The sequence below is a fragment of the Hydra viridissima genome, unplaced genomic scaffold, assembly GCF_058129835.1.
Source record: "Hydra viridissima isolate aposymbiotic clone 2 unplaced genomic scaffold, HvirCarnegie_v1 scaffold_5, whole genome shotgun sequence".
Taxonomy (NCBI): Eukaryota; Metazoa; Cnidaria; class Hydrozoa; order Anthoathecata; family Hydridae; genus Hydra; species Hydra viridissima.
Genome location: NW_028324304.1, coordinates 10482878 through 10498719, shown reverse-complemented (window position 1 = coordinate 10498719; position 15842 = coordinate 10482878). Strand labels below are relative to the sequence as shown.

Here is a 15842-nt window from a genome sequence, read left to right as displayed (position 1 = left end):
ATTGGGAGATGGTTACGATTATCTTACTTTGAAAACATTTAAGTTTCTGGTGAAAATTTAATCGACATTCAAACAAAAAACGCTCTGAAAAACTTAAAATACTTTAACTTTCAAAATAAAACTGCAAGTCTTAAAATAGCCAGTTTTAAAATAGCAACTCTTAAAACGTTTTTTTATTCATGCTGCTTTTAAACTCAGTTATATCTTCAAAATAGCAAGTCTTAAAAAAGCATTTGTATGTATTTCCTACCACTTTACCTTTGTAAACTGCTATAATATCCATGGTGTGAGAACATTCTTTTGCTACTCAGAATAAGTTTTTTTAAATAAAAATGCGCCTCCTCTTTAATTAATAAATAATTATGTTAAATATAGTAAAAAATCAGTGGGTTATCAAACGCGACAAATTATTTTTTACTCTATCATATCGCTGAAATATACTGTGTAGGAATGATTGCTATAAGGTAGTATATAAATAACTATGGTTTTCGAAGTAAATGCTTAGAATTCAAATAAAAGCGACAAAACGTGTGTTTCGTATTTTTATATTTTGCTGATATTTTGTTTCCGTCAATTTATTCTTCGTAACTGAGAATAATTTTCGGATTTTACAGTATGTTCACCCTGTTTATACATGCTACACCACATCTTATTAGAAATCTTGACAATCTCTTTTGTACGCTTTGAAGTATTACATAATTAGTGCCAGTTAAATACTTTTCAATGTTACAATTACTTTTCAGTCTCACCTTAAAACCGGTAATGATTAGAGCGAGTTGCTAGTGTTGCGAACCAATTTGCAACCAAGTGAATGTAGAAGAGAAAGAAAACAACGAAACTTAAATTTACTTCCTCTACGATTAGTTAAAAGCAAGGCAACTTTACGAAAGAAATCTTTTTTTTCACTCTACACCCCAAACACCAAAGTATCAGCCCATTGTAAAATAAGTGTTTTACGTGAGACACCATGAAAAGCTGTGACCACTTTAGCATTTAATCATATTTTTGTTAACAGGTTGTTAGTTATTTTTACTAAGGAACTCAACTTATCTATGATAAAATAAAGATTTTGACTAACTTGCAACACACATTGTGAGTTAAAAATGCAAAACTTACAAGATTACAATTATTTCTTTTTATTTTTATTGTAATTTTAATGATAAGAAGTATTATTAAAATTACTTTTATTTTTTTGATTGTCGTAACGTTAGCAAGTTTTATTCATAATTTATTCATGATTTTCCAACATGTTCGGGTTAAAGAATTTTAAATAAAATTTAAAACAAATTCTCATTTTTAAACTTATATTTTCGAAGATGGTATTTCAAAAGGTATAAATCAACCGCATTTATGTAAAATTATGTAAACTTATGTAAATTTATGTAACACCATTTGGATCGAGCTTCAAGAGTTTAATTAAAGTGCTTCAATAACTTTTAACACATTTTTTTTTTACTATTTCTTTTTGTCATAGAATACCAAAAAAGTAGTAAGATACCGATGAAAATGAAGAACTTAGTTAAGTCATTCATTTTATGCTTGTTCCTTCTGGTTGATAACTTTTCGGATGTTATGACCCAATATAGCTATCCAATTGAAAAGTCGTCTAATCTTTATTCTTACACAATGTACAAAAATAAAAAGGTAGAATCTGTTTCCTACAACTTGGAGACATATAAAAGTTATAAAGATTGTATTAAAGTTTGCTATAATAAAAAATCCACCTGCAAATCCATAGAAGTTAAAACTTTGAATGATAGTAATCTTCTTTGTGGGTTTTTAAATACTGATTCGCCTACAACTTACTCATCAGATGGTTTTTTGTTTATTTCTTCAAAACAGGTATTTATTAGATCATCAAATCAGATTTTTATTTGTAAAGTTGTGTGTGTTTGTGTATGTTTCCTCTCAATTTCTTATTCTGATTTTCTTTTCTTTTTTTTTAGCCAAATTGTTCGCAAAGTTGCAATTTAACACTAAACCCTTGCGGAATGTGCAAATGTGTTCCATCATGTTCAGCACGAAACAGGCGTCAACATATATGTGATTGCAGTGGAGGTAGGCTTTTTAAAAGATTATAACTATTTGTATGTACAGGTACGAATTTTTTTCTTTAAGTCATCACACTAAAAACATTTTTTAGCTGCAAGAATTGCAAATAGTTGCCAAGAACATTTCGATCATGGGTTTAATAAAACTGCAGTTTTCCTAATCAGTCTGAATGGTGGAGAATTTAAGACGCTGTGCGAAATGGAGAAACTTGAACGACAAAATCCGGGTGAATATTTTCTAAACTCTTTACATTTATTGAATTGAAGTTTACAATAAGAATCAGTTAAAAGATTGAACAGATTTGAAAAACTAAAATTGTCACTTTCTTGTTCCAGTGATAAACCAGGAAAACTGTTCACGACAACAAAACGTCAAAAAAAAGAGCAACACATTTTTAGAAGGCCATATGAATTTCACCATAAACTATTGCTTTCAGTGGTGTAAAAATAAAACGCGCGAAGATCATGAAATTGACACCCTCTTATTTTCGAAAACAAGCTGTTCATGTGTAAATGCCTATAAAAATTGGAATGGAAATTCTGATACAAACACATTCGAAGGAACATACTGCGAGCTGAGTAAGTCGTTTATTGAGCTACTTTTTTATATAAAACTTTAAGGCACGATATTTATGAAATGAGCCAGTTCACTCAGGCCATTCACGTCATTTAAAAGATTTCAATAAAAGTCTTCAGTGTAAGGCTTTGGTAAAACTAAATCCCCAAATGAAAATGATATTAAGAAAAGTTGGATATTTTTTCTAAATCTTTTTTAGTTTAATTAAATATCACTTGAATGCAACTCAAAGTAAAAACAAGAATATGTAAAGATGTTTTTGCCACTATAAATCTAAAATTTAGATTTTTTGTACAATTGGTTTAAAGAGGTTTTTTTTTTATTTCAAAATGTTGCTCAACGCATTTATAAAAAAAAATCTGTCAACAATCTGTTGTTACATATCGCATATATTTAAAAAGGACTTTGGTTTGTAATAAGACACAATTCATTTCTGTTGAAATAGAACGAAATTTATCACTTTTGTCCATTGTGTAGCACTGTATTAAAATGCATCATTTATATGTAAAATACATTTTGTGAATTAACACCCTACAATCCCACACAAGGTACCCGTTTTCCAAGTTTGAATACCTGTCGTTGTTTAAACACATAAACAACTTTTGGTTTATTAATTGTTGATAAATAACGATAAGTTATTTATAAACGATAAATAACTTATCGTTATTTATCGTTGCTAGATTATTATTAGATTAAAGACTAATAATAATCTAGCTAATAAATAGCTCACTAACTAAAGAAATTTAAAGATGATAGATTATCTATGTTTAACTTTTGCGGGGGTCATTGAAAAACAACAATAAATGAAAGTCAAGGATAAAGTGAATATTTGCTCGTAAAAAAGAGTTCACTTTTAATAAGCATTAACTAAATTTTTTTTATTCTAAATTTTTTTTATTTTTTCTAAACTTATATAATCTGTTTATAACTAATAACGTTGTCAAAAAAAAAAAAGATTTAAAAAAAACATTTCCTGACTATAAGGTGCTAAAACTTTTACAAAATCACGAAATCATATAGTGAAGTCATAAAGACAAAATAAAAGAAGCATAACAAGGTATCCATTAAATATAAAAGCTTTTCCTTGCTGTATTTTTCAGTATATATGCTGGAATTGTGATTTTTACCAAAAACGCAAAACAAGCATAAACACTAAAACTTTAAGTAACATAACATGGCTGCCATAAAAAAGAATTTTTTTTTGAAAGTAAGGAAATCTTTTGTTGCGACTCTTTAGACAACTTTGATGTATATAAAACAACTTCCCTTAAGAAAATATTTTAAAAGTCAAATACAATGCTTTCCATATTAAAGCTAAAAGACTCTCTAATCAATATTAGCACATTTAAGGCTAAAGTTTGGTAGCTATTTGGATAACCACATGGAAAATAACTTTTAAAAACAACGGTATCTTGATTATTAGATATAGTGTCTCGCGGAATAACATTCACCCAGGAAGAATTTATTTCTATTTTAAAAGGAAATTGGAGAACTTTTTACTTATTTAGTTTATTATAATTAGCATTTTGGCTCGTAAAATAACATTTTACTTTCGTTATAAAAAACCAGAGTTATACTTCCCAGACCCCAATTTACACGTTAACCAGGCCTTTTACTGCAGATCATTATGTTCTAGGTTCATCTGATTGCACTTTACGAACTCCTCAAGCTGGAGAAGAACTAAAATATCACTCTGGAAATAAATACACTGTTCCTGTAAATTTTGAAGGTTGCTGGAGTTCGTGTAAAGTTTATCACCAATCAAACCCAACAAGGAATGGATATGTAGCAAGTGGAGTAGATGCAACATCGAAATGCGAGTGCCTCTACGGATATAATGAAGTTGATGATTTTATAAATGGATGTCTTTTTGAAACAATCCTTCCAATGCAAACGCACTTAAATACTAAAGGTATATTCAAAATCAGAGTTCCTAAATAAATCTGTAAAATTGTTTAATTCACAAGTTTATTTAGATGAAGATTCATTCATCTAACTTTAATTTTTATCTTTTTATGCTGTGAGAAATCACGAGGTATAACTTTACCAATTTCAAAAACTAAATAATGATTATAAATCTAAAAAGTATAAAAAAGTTTAAGGAGTTATTCATGGTAAAGAAAACTAAATCAATGGCGGTATTATAGGAATCTGGATGCCAATGATGACTCGTTTTGCCAGCTGGGATTCAAGTTTCTGGGCAAAGAGTTTTGAAGCCTATGAGAATGGTTTTGGTTTAGCAAATCAACAATGGATTGGTTTAAAAAAGCTGAACCAAATAACAAATGCATTTGTAACTGACATGAGAGTTGATTACACGTTCAAAGAAGATCTGACGTTTAGCACCATGTATTACAACATAAGTGTTTCATCAAATTCAAGTGGCTACGTGTTAAGTTATTCTGCTTATGACTCAAGAGGATGTAAGTTCGTTTCAAAATCTTTTTGTAATTCTTCATTTATTTTTTAAAATTTTTTTTTATTACAGTTTTTTTTTTAATAACTCTTTTATTTATTTGTTAGTTATTTATCATAGACAGCAACCAAACAAGTTTGATAGCTACCTTAAACTTTAGCTTCCAAACTTGTTCGGTTGGTGAGCATTTTGTAACAACCTTTAATTGGCGGAATTAAATTTGGAAATAATAGATGGACAAGCTCAATTAATGTTTGACAGTCCATAAATACAGAAAAAGAAACTAAGAAGCAAACTGAAATATTTTTATTGGTAGTCAAGTAATAAAGCAGAAACAAGAATTCGATTCATCTCCTCCCAAAGTTTGATATCGATTGGGTTCAAAACTTTCCGGTCGGATATATTTAGCAATAACTCAAAAAATGCTTAAAGAATTCCAAATTTATTTATATTGAAGTTTATTGTATCATTTAAAGTTTTTAATTAACTTGTGGAGATTTTAAAAGACGCTTAGAAGGCTTTCGAATTTTTTGAGAGTAGGTGCCATCATGGCCTGGATCTTGCCGTCAGTGACCTTTTTCGATGCTGCTATCTATTTTTCATTAAATTCTTCGTCATCTTTCGCTGATTTGTTGCTTTTCAATAAGATTTGTTTTACAAGTGCCCAGTAACTCTCGATTACGCGTTGCTCAGGGTCGCTTGAAGGTTTAGCATTTTTTAGGACGATTTTGATGCTACTTTGTTTGTATCACTCCTTTGTTTTCTTGGAGTAGTGGATCGTTGCCAAATCAGGCCAAAAGATAGCTCCCTTGTTGTGTTTGTTAATAAATGGTAAAAGACATTCAGTGATGTACAAATCAGAAGTCAAAGTCTTTCGAATAACTAATAGAGAACTCTTAAGGCCTCAAGAGCAAACCACTTGCCACATGAGGATCATCAGAGCAAACTTTTCTGTCTAAATATACTTAAATTTTTTGCTGACGTAGACACCTTTTGACAGATAATAATATTGATGGCCGGGCAACTGTGAGAAATCTTTTTGCAGTACGTTTCGTCGTCCTCAATAATACAAAAATTTTCTCGGTTGAAACGTTTGACAAGCTCCCTTGCGCGGCGAATTGCTTTTAACTCTCCATCAATTGATCGCTTCGGTATTTTTTTCTTACTATAAGCCTTGAAACCCTTGCTCTTGAGTGCATTTCTGACGAGGAAACAACTGCATTCGAACTTTTTAGCGAGATGTCTTTGGGATTGGCATAGATTTTTTGTAATTGACCGGATGATCGAATTCACTTTTTGTCAACAAAACCTTTTTTCCTTTCACAGTCTCTTTTTCTTTCGATATTTTATGTCTTTAATTTATCTCCCTAACATGTCTCCCACTGAAGATTTAGCGACTTTTGACATTTTCGAAATTTTTGTATGTGAGTTGAGGTTGGATTTTGAAGAAACTTTTCTAAACTTTTTTCCGATTATTCAATTGTTTACTTATTTTGGACGGATAAACTGATAGTGTTAAAAAAAACACCAGTACAATTAAATATATGTATATAGAACGTCATTATAAAAAAAATTTGGAGTTAATTCGTTAAGTATTTTTCGAGTTATTACTAATTGAATCCGACTGAAAAGTTTTGAGCCGAATCGATAAAAAGAGTTTTATCGCTTGCACTAAAATACCAATAACTAACATAACCTTGTTACTTAATATTGGAGATAGAAATTCGTATTTTAAATTGTTGTTCTTTTTCGTATTTAAATTGTTGTTAATCTTTTTTGGTGATCAAAATAACAATTTAAATGCAAAGTTTTCGCTCAATGGAGCAGCAACAAAACTCGTTTTTTGGAAATTTTAGAGAAATAAGAAGATATTTGATAAAGACCCGTCGGAAAATGATATATTATTTTAATATTGTTTGACTTAGGAGGTTCTCAATGAGGTTTACATTCGTTTGCTTAACATGGAAACTCATAGGTAACGTCTAAGTAAGAGAGAGAGAAGTCATTTCTCTATCTTTTAACTGAACGTCGTTGTTTTGATCCATGAATGCTAAGTGCTAAGCTGAACATGCGCATGTCCAGCTTAGCACTCAAGCTTAAATAAGAAAAATAAGAAATTGTAAATAAGAAAAGTAAAATAAAAAAAAAAAAAAAATACATTTTGAATAAAGTGATTACATGATCAGATTAGAAATTCACAAATATTAATTATAAATAAATATAAATTATTTTTATAAATATTTGCTCTTAGCTTCTTCAATATGACAATATGTAAGTAACTAAGAGCACTTATTTTTATCTATTTAATAATCTCTATTTTTATCTAATTAAAAAAATCTCTTTAAACAAAAAAGAATATTTACGTGTATCTACGGCGAAGATATAAAGCATGGTGAAGGAGGATTTCATTTTGATCAGTGGCATTAAAGTGACTCTTTGGTAAATCGACAGAATCATAAAATACCTCCATAATGTTCTCATAAACAAGCATATGATAGCAGTTTTAGAAGGCCCAGGCTTCTTGGTCATTATTGCTAACTCCCTGTGTTTCACCTTTAACATTTAAATTTTTATTTGCTTATAAAACTTTTTGAATTTCACTGAACCTCCTTCATCTTCACCTATTATTTTACAATCTTCTCATTGAACCTTCTCAGTTAAATGTATCTAACAGTTTTTTATTTCAACAAATCAGTTGACAAAAAAATGGAAAATTGTGAACGATCGCATTTTATACTTTGATGGTTACATTCATTATTAATAACAAACCGCTGGCCATACCATTTTTTTAAAAAAACTGTATGACGTAGAGATTCAAATGCTTTTTGTACTTCAAAAAAACGACTTCTAAAAATGCACGTTCATTCGAATGCTGAATTCGGAAATCTAATTGAGATTTGCTTATAATTACCATTCGTTTAATGTTTGTATAATAAATTAATTGGTCGAGTTTAGAAAAAAAGAACTGAGCATGCTTTGTAGTTTGCCTGACACGCATCTCCATCTTCAAAGTTAACTGACGCTTTTGCTGTTCTTAATATATCTGGTACAAGTTTAAAATAAAAATATTGGAAACTGGTTTAAATGTCTCAAAAAAAACTATTGATTAAGACAAAATCTAAATTAATTCTTGTTGATGTTTGTGATTGATTTTACACAAGGAATCCTTCGTTTTATGCTGATTCAAATGGAAGTTTTAAAATCGGTCAATAATTTTCAAAGTTGGTACAAGAAATGCATGCTGACCGCATAATTCACTTCGATATCTGCATAAAACCGCATAATTCACTTCAAAATCACTTCGACATCTGGGTGCGTATTCACCAAAGTTTTGAAACTCTTGCGCCGCACAACTAAGGTTACGGAAACCGAACGTTCATGTATTCACCAATATTTCGCAGCATTTCCGTAAAGTTAGAGTTGCGTAAGAGCTGCACTGAACTTACGCAGAAACTACGCAAAAAAAAACAACTGAGTTGGTTTTTTTTTTTTTTTAATAAACCAAGTTTTCGTAATTAAAAAAAAACAACGCTATGAACTATGATCGTAATACTTTATAAAAACCTTTTTAAAAAAAAGTTGTGAAGAAGAACATATATTTAATAATAATAATGTTACATCTTTATTAGATGTTATACCATTATGATGCGGTTATTCTTTGTTAAAATCTATGATTACTGTTAACCCTGATTATAATATATATAATTTATATATGTTAGATCTTTAATAATATATCAACCTGAAAATAGAACAACATATGCATTGTAATAATATAACGCCATTCTTATTATTTAGTGATTTTACAGTTACGCCAAAGTTAAGATAGCTCATAGCAAACGTAATTTTTTTTGCTTAAATTGAGCTGAGCAAGTTTTCAAAAAGTTTAATGAATACCATATCAGTTTGGTGAATACCGATAGTTTAGGGCTGAACTTAAGCAAAAGCTTAGGAAAAATTTTTTGAAACGCAAACTGCTTCGTGAATACGACTTTCACAGTTTTGAACTTACGCCAAACTTACGCAAAAAAAAAAAGTTTGGTAAATAAACTCCTTTTACAATCAAAATAAAAATGAATTTTAAAACAACTTAACAGGCTAATTCAAAAATCAAAGTTTACACCCGACTGTAAATTTAACATAAACAAAACTAGCATTATGACTGTTGTACAGGAACCTTATTTCATAAATGCGGTTAAAAACAACTAGGCAAAAAATGTATCAGCTGAAAGATAAATAGCACTGTGTGCAACTGTTAATCCAGCTGGAATTTCTATGCTGCCGGTATTTTTTTTCCCAAGATTAAGAGTTCATGAACATATGCTCACTGGAGAGCCTAATGGCTCCAGTAACAGGTGAACAACAGGAAAACTTGTTTTAAATGCAGTTAAAATTTTTAAAAGTTACACAAAAAGCAATAAAGAAAACAAGAATTTGCTATAATTATATAATCATGAGAACCACTTTATCATTAGTTTTAAAAAATTTTGTAGAATTAATAGAAGCGTTTTAGTCACATTCCCACCACATAATACACATTGACTCCAGCCTCTTGATGTTTCAGTAATGGTTTCAAAAATTTTCTGCACCTCAAAATAATTAATTGTTAAACATCCTGGTAAGGCTATAACAATTCATGGTTTCGTTGGAATTGTAGCACGTGCATACAATGCTTCATTTAATCAAAATAATATTTCTGCAGGATTAAAAGTTGTAGATTCTTTTTGATGAAATGCTTTGACAGATTATGATTTTAAATGTCCAGAGGTAACAAACTGTAGCCTTAACCAAATATCTAGTTTATTTACTACTTTTGGAGTTACAAATAAGTTCTGGCACAAATAGTTAAACTTACTAGGATGACCTATGTTGAATTAATAATCAATAATAAATCTTTAGAAAAGACTTCTGAAACTACTGTTCAGAACGAAGAGTCATTTTCTTCAACTTTCAACTGCAATGTGTTCACTTTGTCCTTATAACCCCAATGAGTCATCATAAGCTTTAACTGAAAGATTTGTGTCTTTTTTTTCTTTTTATTACCTGAATTGATAAAACCCAAAAGTACTTCCATGAATTAATCTTAATCTTTCGTAGATTAAGAGGCATAAAGAGGAAAAATTGCAGATTTTAACATAAGCACCATAGAAAATTGGAATAGAGATGCTAATATCAAAAAAGATTTCAAAAAGCATGGAAAATAATAAAAAAAGGACTGTATGTTATTATGAGGAATTCTTATTCATTAGAAATGGATAAGGGTTACTTTTTAGTACTTTTTACTCAGTTACTACAAGTTTACTTAGTTACGACAAAGGTTGATTTTTAGTACTTTAGTACTTTTTAAGAGTTACTTTTGTTTTCGCACAGGTTTAAAAGATAAAAATGCTGTAGTTACAGATGAATTAAGCGCACAAAATTTAAGTCTTAGATATTTTTGTTTAATGCAATGTGCATTATCTATCAACTGCTTGACTTTGGCTTTTGTTTGCAGAATAGATGAAAAAAAGGAAAATATTTTTATTATTTCTTGATAAAACAAACAGGATTTTTATTTTTTTATTTGCTTGAAATAGAAGATAAATAACTCGTACGTGTCATAGATTTCTTGAATAAACTTCCACTACCAAATGATCATACCAAATGGTAGTATGTCAATAACCTCCGGGATGACATTTAAATTTGATTTTTCTGCATTTAACCTCAATTGACTATAAATTAACATAATGTACGGTTATAATTCATCGGTTAGTTAATTATTTTCACTTATTTTAATGAGAAAATATTATTCTTGTTATTCTTTTTTCATTTTACTTTGCAATTGTGTTTTGTTAGATATAAATAAGACATTTTGTTAATAAATTTGTAATAATTCTTGTGCAAGTACTTCTAATTCTAATTACAATGATTTTATTAACAACAGTCTGTAAGAAAGAAACTTTAAAAATGGTCAGACCATTTGAAGAGTGGTCAGACTGGTAAAGAACACTATTTGTCAAAAAATAAATAAATGGGCAAAAGTGGACAGACCATGGTCTGCCAGCCTAACCATCTCCTACGACCTTGCAATACAACGTTGTGTGCTTGCTGGGGTGAATTAAGATTAAAACTCATTACTGCTTTGTTGACACGAAATATAACTAATTCCGCTTTGAAGTTGATATTTCCAAAGTTCAAGAATTATAACTTTTAAATAAATTGTTATAGATATATTTTCATCTGAAAGTAAATAATGGCACCTCATTTCAATTTCAAAAAGATTTGTTTCTATAACTACACAGATAAATAAAAATAAATATAAAATATAAACATAAAATTAAATAATTTTTGTTTAAGTGTAACAAAAATTTCCCCTTTACTTTCCTTCAGTGTAACAAATACTTTATACAACCATTTAACTGCAATTTTTATTTACCACGCCAAGGATATTACGACAAATGTACAAATGTTATTGATGCGTTTTTGGTGGAGAAACTTTGATGATGTTTGTTTACAAAATATTAAACTTTAATTTTTACCGTAGCTAATGAACCAGATTGGTTCAACGCGAACGGCATGGTATTTCAAAGCTGCAAAAACTGGTGGGCAACAGCTTGCAATGATACTGCGTTGTTTCCGACATCGATTAGCTATATCTCTTATGGAAAAACTGAACATTTGGAATCTATTCAGTTCCTGCTGCGCACAAATTACACTAAGCAAACATAAGCTTTGGAGAATATATTTTGAAACCGAAAAGCTTTGAGAAAATTGGTTAAAAAGCTTAAATAAAGAAGCAATTTTGTATGTATGTATGTATGTATGTATGTATGTATGTATGTATGTATGTATGTATGTATGTATGTATGTATGTATGTATGTATGTATGTATGTATGTATGTATGTATGTATGTATGTATGTATGTATGTATGTATGTATGTATGTATGTATGTATGTATGTATGTATGTATGTATGTATGTATGTATGTATGTATGTATGTATGTATGTATGTATGTATGTATGTATGTATGTATGTATGTATGTATGTATGTATGTATGTATGTATGTATGTATGTATGTATGTATGTATGTATGTATGTATGTATGTATGACCTCCCATAAATTCCATATGTAATAATAAATCTAAAAAAGATGACAAAATAAATCAATTTGTATTTTAAGAAAAGACTGTCACTGAAAGGCTTTGCCACACTCGGCCTAAAATCTCAGCTACTTATTAACTTATTAGTTAATCCAGCTACTTATTAACTTATTAGTTAATCCAGCTACTTATTAACTTATTAGTTAATCCAGCTACTTATTAACTTATTAGTTAAGATTAACTTACAAAGCAATCTATCCAAAAATAATCTTAACTTGTTAGCTAAGATTACTTTTGGATAAATTGCTTTGTATATAATTTTTGTTTTCTTTCAATTTGAGAATTATGTCTTAACGTAATTCGATAGTTTTTCTTACCGTGAAGATATTTTGAAGACTTAATGCTCTTTCGGCAACTAGTGATTTTACATATTTTTTTCTGTATTATTTTTCTCACAATTATTTCTTCGCTAGTCTTTTTCAGATGTTAAAGGCTGTTAGTAAATTACTGGGTGCTGTGAGACGGATCCTTTGACGTGTTTTTAAATTATTAGTTACGTGTTTTTATGTTGGTCAGTTTGAGCAGCTTTTTGTCGCTTTTAGTAACTTAGTTTAAGGGTTATGAAATAGAGTGTTAGTGATTTGTAGGTTGGGGATGTGATAATAGAAGCATTTCTGGCTTAGTTTTACTACACGAATACTTTATTTGCACGCGATATTTCTTCTTTGTCTTACGCATTTTGATTTACCTTTATTAATCTGTAAAATGTAAGTTAATGATTTTAGGTGGTTTAATAGTTACGTTTCTCGTTCATATTTTCTATAGGTGTTAACTTTCTCACGTCATTATAAATACCCAGTACATTTTATGTACGTTTATTTTTATGAAGTATTACTTAGGGATTTTTGCTATTTTCATGAAGTATTACTTGGGGATTTTCGCCATTAAAGTTAACGCATATGTTCCATGTATACAAAATAAGTTTGAGAAATTGCATGATGGATGGATGGCAAAAAAAGCTAAGAAACAAAAGTTAAATTAAGTTTTCTCATATGAAAATCGATATGAAAATGTTTAGTTTTACATAATTTGCAATCTACTATGTGTCTAAAATATAATGTTTGTATATGTGTTAAAAATAACGTTTAACCTGATCAAGCTTTGAGAGCCAAAAAATTCGAGAGTCGAGACTTGGCATACCTCTTTATGGAAAAAAAGAAGATAAAAAGATCGACGACAAAAAATATTTCTTATTTAACAGAAAACGCTGGATTTTACACCGATATTATCGAAAAATGTCCAAAAAACGTCACATATTCAGGAAAAGATAAATTTCTTCAAAATTTCTTCAAAACTTCTTCAAAATTTCTCGTGTGGGTAATATATTTCAAATACAAGTATATCGACTCCACTTATTCTTAAACCAATTCTTGCTGTATTAAACTGATGTTAAGAAATGCTTAATTAAAAGACTTCACCCATTTTCTCATAAACATGATCCGAATTTCAATATATATTTTGTCCCGATTCAGGAAGTGCCCATTACTCAAGTTCAACTGTGGCATGGATGGACGAAAACATGAATTATGTTGCCAAGCGATCGATCCGCCAAATATTCCACAAGAAAGAACAGTCAAAAATATGTGGGTTTTTTTTAGCACAAAACGTCTACGAAAATGGCTAGGAAGCAAAAACAAAGGATCAGTTATTCAAAATAATATATTTAACAGAAAAAGTATGCAAAATGCAGTCCTTTCAAAACAAGTGTTTCCCCCAAAATACAAAACTGTTAAAAATGTTACAAAAATTATAATGCATAAAATGCATAATACCGTAAATAAGCAAAAGGAGCCCACAACAGTTTTAACCTCCTCTAACTTATTTTAACCTCCTCTAACTTACTTTAACCTCCTCTAACTTATTTTAACCTCCTCTAACTTATTTTAACCTCCTCTAACTTATTTTAACCTCCTCTAACTTATTTTAACCTCCTCTAACTTATTTTAACCTCCTCTAACTTATTTTAACCTCCTCTAACTTATTTTAACCTCCTCTAACTTATTTTAACCTCCTCTAACTTATTTCCTCTAACTTATTTGCGGCATAATGCAGCTGTGAAGTTGAAAATTAGATAACTCATCTGCTCAAAATGCATGGGAATAAAATTGAATGATATTTTAAAAGAGAAGATAAATATATTAAAAATGACATTTTAATTAAAGTTAATCCAACTGATCATTTGCATTAAATTCATTTTAAGTGTCGTATGCTACAATCTGCACAAGAAATCTTAAATCCGAAAAAAAAGTTTAACTCATAATTTTGAGTCGAAACACATCGTAGCTGGTTAAACATTTATTTTACAAGTTTCCGCAATATTCATGTGATTTCGGGAAAATCGCAAATTAAAAATCAATCCGTAATCTAAGTAAGGAATGATAATCTTTAAAGATAATTCATTATGTTTTTCTTTCTTTGTAGTTGACAATTTTAGTTTTCTCGCAATTCTAGCAATTGACCGATAAAATTCAAAGATCACTTTTTTAACAAGAAATTAGCCACGAAAACCATCTAAAACACAATTGTCTTATTGCAACAATAGCTTAATAATGTTTTGTGTTGTATATACAGATAAAATGAATAAGCGTGAGGAGTAACGTGTACTGTGTCAAACAATATTTCATTCTATTAATAATCACCGAAATAAAACTTTTTTACAATTTTTAGAATAGTTTATGTTTTCAGCAATTCATTTATATTAAACGGACAACATGCCGGAAATAATTAAATTGAAAGCTCAGCAGAATATTAGAAAATTTGATGAATTTTTAATTACTATAAGTAAAAAAAAAAATTACAATAGTTACTCCTTTTCTTTAAAAAAAGAGCTTTTCAAGATGAACATCAGTGAGTCGAAACACTTCTATTATCCGTGGTGAGGCCAACTGTTAAAGTGATTCGTTCGAAAAATGAGCTTGTTGTAGGAAGCTAGTGGCCGGGAATACTTAAGCGCTAACACTTTTTGAAACAACGTGTTTACATTCTAATAAACGCATTGCTTTATCACATGCCGCTACATAAATCACAAAAGTAAAAAACGCTATTTTTACAAACAATAAAAGGAAACGGAATGTTGTGCAAAAGTTTATTTTCTTAAAAAGTAAAACAATTTAAAAAATGAGTTATTGGCAATAAACTTGAAATTTAATATCGTAAAAGCATATCTATAATATGAAATATCTGGAATATAAATATATGATAAAAGAAATATAATATTGAATTGCATCACGAGTAGAAATATTTATTCGGAAGCTTTTGATATATTATTTATTTCTCGTTGTTTATCTGCTGTTTTTGTGATAAATTTTTTGATGGGTTAAACTTGTTTTAGGAAAGGTAACCTTATTTGGTGGCGGTAACTTTCAATTTTGAGGAAATTAGTAAACTTGTAGTTTCCGAAATTTTTACAGCAAGAATCGCCTTAAAATACATTTCTTTGAAAGAAAATTCACAGTTTTATCGATCTATAGATTAAGGAGCTCTGTGATAATACTCTAATGTATATATTTATGTTGTGATATAAATATGTAATGAGAGAACATTTCTATGTTTTACTAATACTTTCTAACACTTAATTTACAATAGTTGTCACGTTTGATCCATAAATTTTATTCCAAAATACTTGACCCATTTGATCAAACTTTTATGGCTATAGGTT

At 29.3% G+C, this 15842-nt stretch overlaps 1 protein-coding gene across 1 annotated transcript; it reads left to right on the top strand.

Annotated features, from left to right (window-relative positions):
• The first annotated feature begins 421 nt into the window (after positions 1-421).
• Positions 422-12208, top strand: LOC145188737 (uncharacterized). The gene is made up of 9 exons (XM_090087135.1): positions 422-464; positions 744-1015; positions 1475-1842; positions 1947-2058; positions 2144-2278; positions 2388-2630; positions 4265-4540; positions 4776-5051; positions 11565-12208. The coding sequence occupies exons 3-9, from the start codon at positions 1501-1503 to the stop codon at positions 11747-11749; spliced, it is 1569 nt and encodes a 522-aa protein (XP_089943261.1). The 5' UTR covers positions 422-464; positions 744-1015; positions 1475-1500; the 3' UTR covers positions 11750-12208.
• The last annotated feature ends 3634 nt before the right edge of the window (positions 12209-15842 follow it).